At 39.0% G+C, this 6201-nt stretch overlaps 1 protein-coding gene across 1 annotated transcript; it reads left to right on the forward strand.

Moving 5' to 3' along the window:
- Window positions 1-2552: 2552 nt before the first annotated feature.
- LOC146641751 (uncharacterized) lies at window positions 2553-5843 on the forward strand. The gene is made up of 4 exons (XM_085398799.1): window positions 2553-3300; window positions 3660-3794; window positions 4247-4347; window positions 4668-5843. Exons 1-4 carry the CDS (start codon window positions 2898-2900, stop codon window positions 4707-4709), a joined length of 681 nt encoding a protein of 226 aa, XP_085254925.1. The 5' UTR covers window positions 2553-2897; the 3' UTR covers window positions 4710-5843.
- The last annotated feature ends 358 nt before the right edge of the window (window positions 5844-6201 follow it).

Raw genomic sequence — 6201 nt, forward strand, 5'->3', positions numbered from 1 at the left:
GCTGTATAATGCCCTCCGCTATCTTAGTCACATGACTGCATCATATGACTAACATGCGTCATCGTTTTAGAAAGTCTCCGTTTTCGCTATGACGGGTTAGGGTTAGTCATGAGAAACATGTTTATTGTCTTTCCTGATTTGTTTTTTCTATTTCAGCTGTGTTTTATTCAACTTTTGTTGTCTTTTTTTTTGTTTCCATTGTGTTTCGTATGCTTTTGCTGTGTTTTTCTTTGCTGGTGTTACCTTAAACTGAATCTCGTTTGACCTCTCAGGGCCACTATGACAAACTCTGGTGTTTATCAGGATTACGTTCTACTTCAAACTCAAAAATAAAACACTAAACCTATTTTTTAATATAACTTATTAATATTCATGTTCATGTCATTATTACTATTGTTTACTTTTGACAAAAAGTGATGTTCACATGTTTATGAGTCTCTCTGCAGCTTTAATAATAACTCTCTCTGGTTATTGCTCTGCTGGCAGTTGTGCTTTTTACATCTCTGTGGGTGAAGACAAAATCTCTCCAGGTGCGCAGCCCTCAGCCTGTGACCAGCTAGAATACAGAGACAGAGCACCCAGGTAAACAAACCACTGCTGGAGCTGCTAACACTGACATTAGTGTGAGTGCTCATCTGATCCACAACTACTGTTATACAGTACACATGTACATATTTACATGTAAGCTGTATTTTTTAAAATGACATTAATGATAATATCAGTTGTAATTATTGCTACTTTTCATTTCATTTACAGCGCGCCAAATCACCACAATATTCACCTCAAGGCGCTACTGCTGCTAATATTACTAAAATGCTAAAGCTAAGATGGATGCAGTCACTGTGAAGTCAGCTACTAGTCTTAAACCATGACTCACCACTGCTTTAACCCACTCTGTGTGTGGATTTAGTGTCTCTAATGGCATTTTTCTGCTGGTGCTAACTTTACTACCAATATCAATGGTACAACCACAGAGTACTGAGTATTTGTGCTCTCTGTTTCAGGATGAGATCCACTCCAACCCTCCATATCATTGAAGTGATGTTAAAGAAGCATATATCGGTTATGATTAATGTTATTTCATAATGTATTAAAAATGTTATAGTATGAGAAAATGAAGCTGAAGACAGCTGATCTGCTCACACATGTTAAACTCATGATGATCTTTGACTCTGTATATTAAATCAAACTATATTACTGCTGTGGTTAGCTCTAATAAAACATGCTGTCCTCTATTACAGTCAGAATTTTTTTAATTTGATGAGTGAAAGAAATCAAATGGACTATTGCAATGAAGAATGTCACTGACTGACATATGACATGGAGTAAATACATTATAGCTGGGGTGTTAAACGTATTTTGCATCGTTGGCTATATACAGCCCCTCTTTGATCATAAGTGGGTTGGATTAGCAAAACCCAGCTTAATTTATTTGCAATTTCAACAGTAATAGTAGAATAAATGTGTAAAATTACAGTATCTAATGGCCCAGACTCTTATTTTTATTAACTCCCAAAAAATGTACTTTTGTTTGCTGTTTGTAAAAATAGAAACACTGTAAAGTAATACCTTATTAATGTCAATAGTGAAAAACTTTTCTGTCATTTAAATTTTCATCTATTATTTATCTATTACTTATCTGTATTTTGAATGGCAATGGAGGTCTTTATCAGCTATAAACCTTATGAAATTACAGTTAAATGTCCAAAATCTATGCCCTGCTTCACAGTTTTAAAGACACCCAGTGGGCCAAGCTGGAGTCTTTACCGGGCTGATTCTGTTACCTGGGCCTTATCTTTGACATCTCTGCATTAGGCAGTTATCTAGGTAACATGATTTAGGTACATCAGCAAGCAAACGACTGTCAGCTGCTGAACAAATCACATTGAATGGGAACACATCATTACTGTGAAGAGGCACAAAAGCGAAACTAAAATGACACCGAAATAAATACATTAATAATCGTCAGTTGAGACGTGAGTGTAACTTTTCAGGTATGTTTAACTGGGAGCTTTTGGCTGTGGTATGATTGGAAAGGTTGTCATGCATTCATGGTTCTGGAATTAATATCACACAATCAAAATGTAAAAACAAAAACAGATAGTCTTTTAAACAAGCTACACAAATCACAACACTTGAAAGATGAAATCCTACCAAAAAGAAAAAAAAGTCTGTGTATATCTATATATCTATATCTATATATTTATATATAGATATAGATATATAAATACATAGATAAGTCACAACAACGGCTCTTTCCTTGATTACTGAGTTATATCATGCGTCATGCACGGTGCTGTGACAGGCAGGATGAGGCTGGACCCAAATGCTGGACTCGAACACAACGGATGCTAATCTGGAGGAAGAAAAACTGAATACACTAAACACAGGCCACACACACCGCCTCCTCCATCCTGTAGAGGTCATTGTTGAGATATTTATTAGAATTCCAGTAAAGTGAATCTTTCCAAAAAGAGTTTTATTTTATAAATGGCTTTGAAATTTGGCAACGATTAATTTCATTGATTTGCTCTTTTAATTTAAATGTTTTTCTCTCCCACTTGTTCCTCTATCTGTGTCTCAAGCTGCCACTGTCCAGTTGTGTTAATGCAAAACCTTGAAAAGCGTTGTATTGAAGCTCAAAATGTTAACACACTTTGACTTTGTTAGAGTTAAATTCAACACTTTTTCCTGTACTTTAAATACTGCAGTGCCATATTTAAAATTCATCACAAAGCAACAGAAAGTCTCTCATATTAACCCATCCAGCAGTGTTCATAGTGAAGGTGCACAAGTTGGACTTCCTGTGAGGTACTTGGTACTTGTGGTATTTTATCAGGTGTCATATAGGCTGAAGTCAGCATTTGGGGCAGGAAGTGTAGAGGACGTCAGAGTCCATGAGAGCTGAGCTGCTTTCAGACGACTCCGTCTTGTTGTGGATGCTGAAGCTGATCATGGTTCTCCTGTGGATGATACCGTTGGTGGTTCTGCTCTGTGCAGAGGCCGAGAAGGTGACCGAGGTCAGAGGAGAGCTTGGGTCAGAGGTCACTCTAACCTGCTCCAATCAGGCCTCAGACACCCACTGGTACATGGAGATCTACAGCCAGTTCAGAGCATGTGTCAGCTGCCAGATTTCTTCAACATATTTTACCCTCTCTCCTGATTTTGAAACCAAATTTTCAGTCCTAGGAAACAAACTCGTGATTAAAAACTTCAGAGCAGAGGACTGCAGGCTTTACTTCTGTGGCATCAAGAGAGATGACAGCATTCATTTTGTGGAGACTTTCCACCTCATCTCAGGTAAGTGCACAGTTTTTGACTTTAACTCTGAAAACTACAGAAGCAAAATAAGTAAAATGCTGACATGTTTATGGTAATTAACAACTGCAATCATTCAGTGTTAAAATGTGAAACAACATATGTAGAAAAAATAATTTAAGAAACCTCTAAAAACTGTATGGTCTGTTTCTGGTAAGGAAGACTTACAAAGATAATCTGATGATAAATTCAAAAAGACACTAGCAAACAAAGGAAGTGATTCAAGAAAGGGACTTGAAAAGCCTGCCACGGTTACCTCCTCCTGGCTGTGTCAAAGTTTAGGAATTTCATTTCATTTTTTCTGTTTTAGATTTTCAGTTCATCTTCACCCTTTTTTCCAGTTTTTCTTTCTCCAGATATCTCTCCAACCTCTGAGCCAGACCCTCAGCAGCAGAGCAGCTCCATATCACAGCATCACCTCATCATCATATACCGCTCAGCCTTCCTCATTACTGCCATCACCCTTGTCATACTGGGTGAGTCTTATTTGTTGGATTAACATTGGTAGAGCCAATATTCATTATATCCGTAGCACTGCGTTATTTCCCGTGCTGGAAGATCACTCAGAATCAACCAAGCTGAATTTATTAAGACATGTTAGATTACTGCAGGAAGAAAAACAGGAAGAAGGCATTAATTTTAGTTTTTAATCTGGATCACACTCTGCTTAGATCTGATTATCATTGTTATTATTATTTATTTTGCGGAAAAAAGTCACATGTTTTGATGCATGCTTAATCACGCAGGTAAAAAAATTCAGTCTCAGAATCTGAAGAAGTCACTTAGATGAGTGACAAAACATTTCTCTGACCCAAAACACTACGTCCAGATGAACACAATAATCATTTTGGGGTCATGCTCACATGTTTATGAGTCTCTCAGTGAGGATGTTGATTGACAGTTAACGGGTTATTTGCTCTGCTGGCAGTTGTGGTTTTTACGTCTCTGTGGATGAAGAGGAAATCTCTCCAGGTGCGCAGCCCTCGACCTGTGACCAATTGGAATGCAGAGACTGTGCAGAGTGCCCAGGTAAACAGTTCCAGCTGGGACTGCTGACACCAGTTATACAGTACACATGTACATATATACATGTTAGCTGTATTTGTTAAAAAGACATTAATGCTAATATCAGTTGTAACTATTACTACTTTTCATGTCATGTTATTTACAGAGCGCCAAATCACCACAACATTCACCTCAAAGCTCTTAAACCATGACTCACAACTGCTTTAACCCACTCTGTGTGTGGATTTAGTGTTGCTAATGCCATTTTTCTGCTGCTGTTAACTTTAATACCAATATCAATGGTACAATCACAGAGTGCTGATTATTTGTGCTCTCTGTTTCAGGATGAGATCCACTCCAACCCTCCATGTACTGAAGTGTGTTAGGGTACCTGTGTTGTTGACCCAGTGTTTTCAGTTTTGTACCTTTGTGTTCTCATCTCGGTTTATTACTGTGAAGGTTTTGCTTTCTGTTTTGTATTTCTATTTCCCTCTGTTCTTCTTGGTGTGAGATTTTGTAGTTCTTCAGTTTTGGTTTCCATACTCCCTCTGTTCTGTGTCCAGTCCGTGTTTGTGTCTGCCCTGGTCTCACGTCCCTGTTCCCTCTGTTGCAGCGTCTGCTTGTGAGTCTGTAAGTTCAGTTGTTGTTTCCTGTTTTACTTTGAAGGTCTGTGTCTCCTGTTCCCATTCCCTGATTGCTCCCTCTGTAGCTGTGTCCCAAAACGTAAGCTGCATCCTCTGTAGGCCGTATTTGAAGGCTTACGCCACAGCCAGGTGACGAAGGCTGTCCCAATTCCTCGACTCCTTCAAATGTGTCCAACTAATCCGTCCTTTATTTTGCCCAAAATTGAAGGATGGGTCAGGTGTGTCCTTTGTGGCCCCACTATATCCCAGAATTCATAGCGCGGCACAGCCAATTCCAGTTTCCAACAATGGCGAGCACTACTAAGTTTTAATATTACTCTTATTACTCTTTCTGGGTCACAAAATAAACTTTTAACATATTTTCAGGCGAGAAAGTTGCTGTGTAAACTTTAAATAACTGCTTGGTTTATCAAGACATCGCATATTTGCAAAAGTGCGCCAACGTTTTCTGAGACGTCTGTTACCCACCCGCTCGATAGCAAGCCGGGGGGTTCAATGGTCACTTAACCCGGCGAGAGCAGTGGACTCCCGGCTTCATTGTTTTCAGACCCCCGCTGTCTTTCGCTACACAGGTTAAACATGATATATAAGTCACTCAGATAACTTTAAAATGTAATTGTTTGGCTTTTTTCTGTGTTTTATTTGTTCCGTAGTAAATCGGTTTGGCTGAGATTAGAGTTATTCACTTAGATTACATTAAATAAATTTTTATTAATCCATCTGGTGGGTTCCTCTGGGATTTTCACACAGCTGAATAAACGTGAAACAGAAAACTGATGAAACAGAAGTGTGAGATGGTCGATATTATATTTTAGATAGCAAGGAGCAGACGGCTTAGTTTATTAAACTCCACCGAGACAGCGGTGATGCTAATCAAAAGGCGGCCCACGTAGACCGCGAAGGCCGGGTCCTCCGAAGGATGCAGCCGACATTTTAGGGCACAGCTTGTGTATTTAAGCCCTGTGTTTTCCTTTGTCTGTGTTGTGATCTCTATCATCCCTTGCTGTGTGTTCTGCCTGCCTGCCAATTTAGCTCTCTTTATTCTCAGTTTATTTAGTTTACTGTTCTGTTCTGCCATCCAGCAATAAAAGCTGAGTTTGAGTTCACGGTTGCCTCCATGAGTCTGCACTTTGGGTCCTATCCTGCCTGTACACAGCCTACACTTGACAAAGTGATGCTGAAGACGCATTTTTCTACTCATGTATGATTAATGTCATGTTTTAGAAATGTTACA

Source organism: Rhamphochromis longiceps, linkage group LG23 (genome assembly GCF_057381845.1).
Source record: "Rhamphochromis longiceps isolate RC_006_pf linkage group LG23, R_longiceps_female_GT1.1, whole genome shotgun sequence".
Lineage (NCBI taxonomy): Eukaryota > Metazoa > Chordata > Actinopteri > Cichliformes > Cichlidae > Rhamphochromis > Rhamphochromis longiceps.

Excerpts from the sequence above, each read along its gene's own strand:
- LOC146641751 (XM_085398799.1), top strand. The coding sequence starts at position 2,898 with ATGAGAGCTGAGCTGCTTTCAGACGACTCCGTCTTGTTGTGGATGCTG. Across the intron at positions 3,301-3,659 it reads GACTTTCCACCTCATCTCAG|TTTTTCTTTCTCCAGATATC; the intron begins GTAAGTGCACAG and ends CCTTTTTTCCAG. Across the intron at positions 3,795-4,246 it reads CATCACCCTTGTCATACTGG|TTGTGGTTTTTACGTCTCTG; the intron begins GTGAGTCTTATT and ends CTCTGCTGGCAG.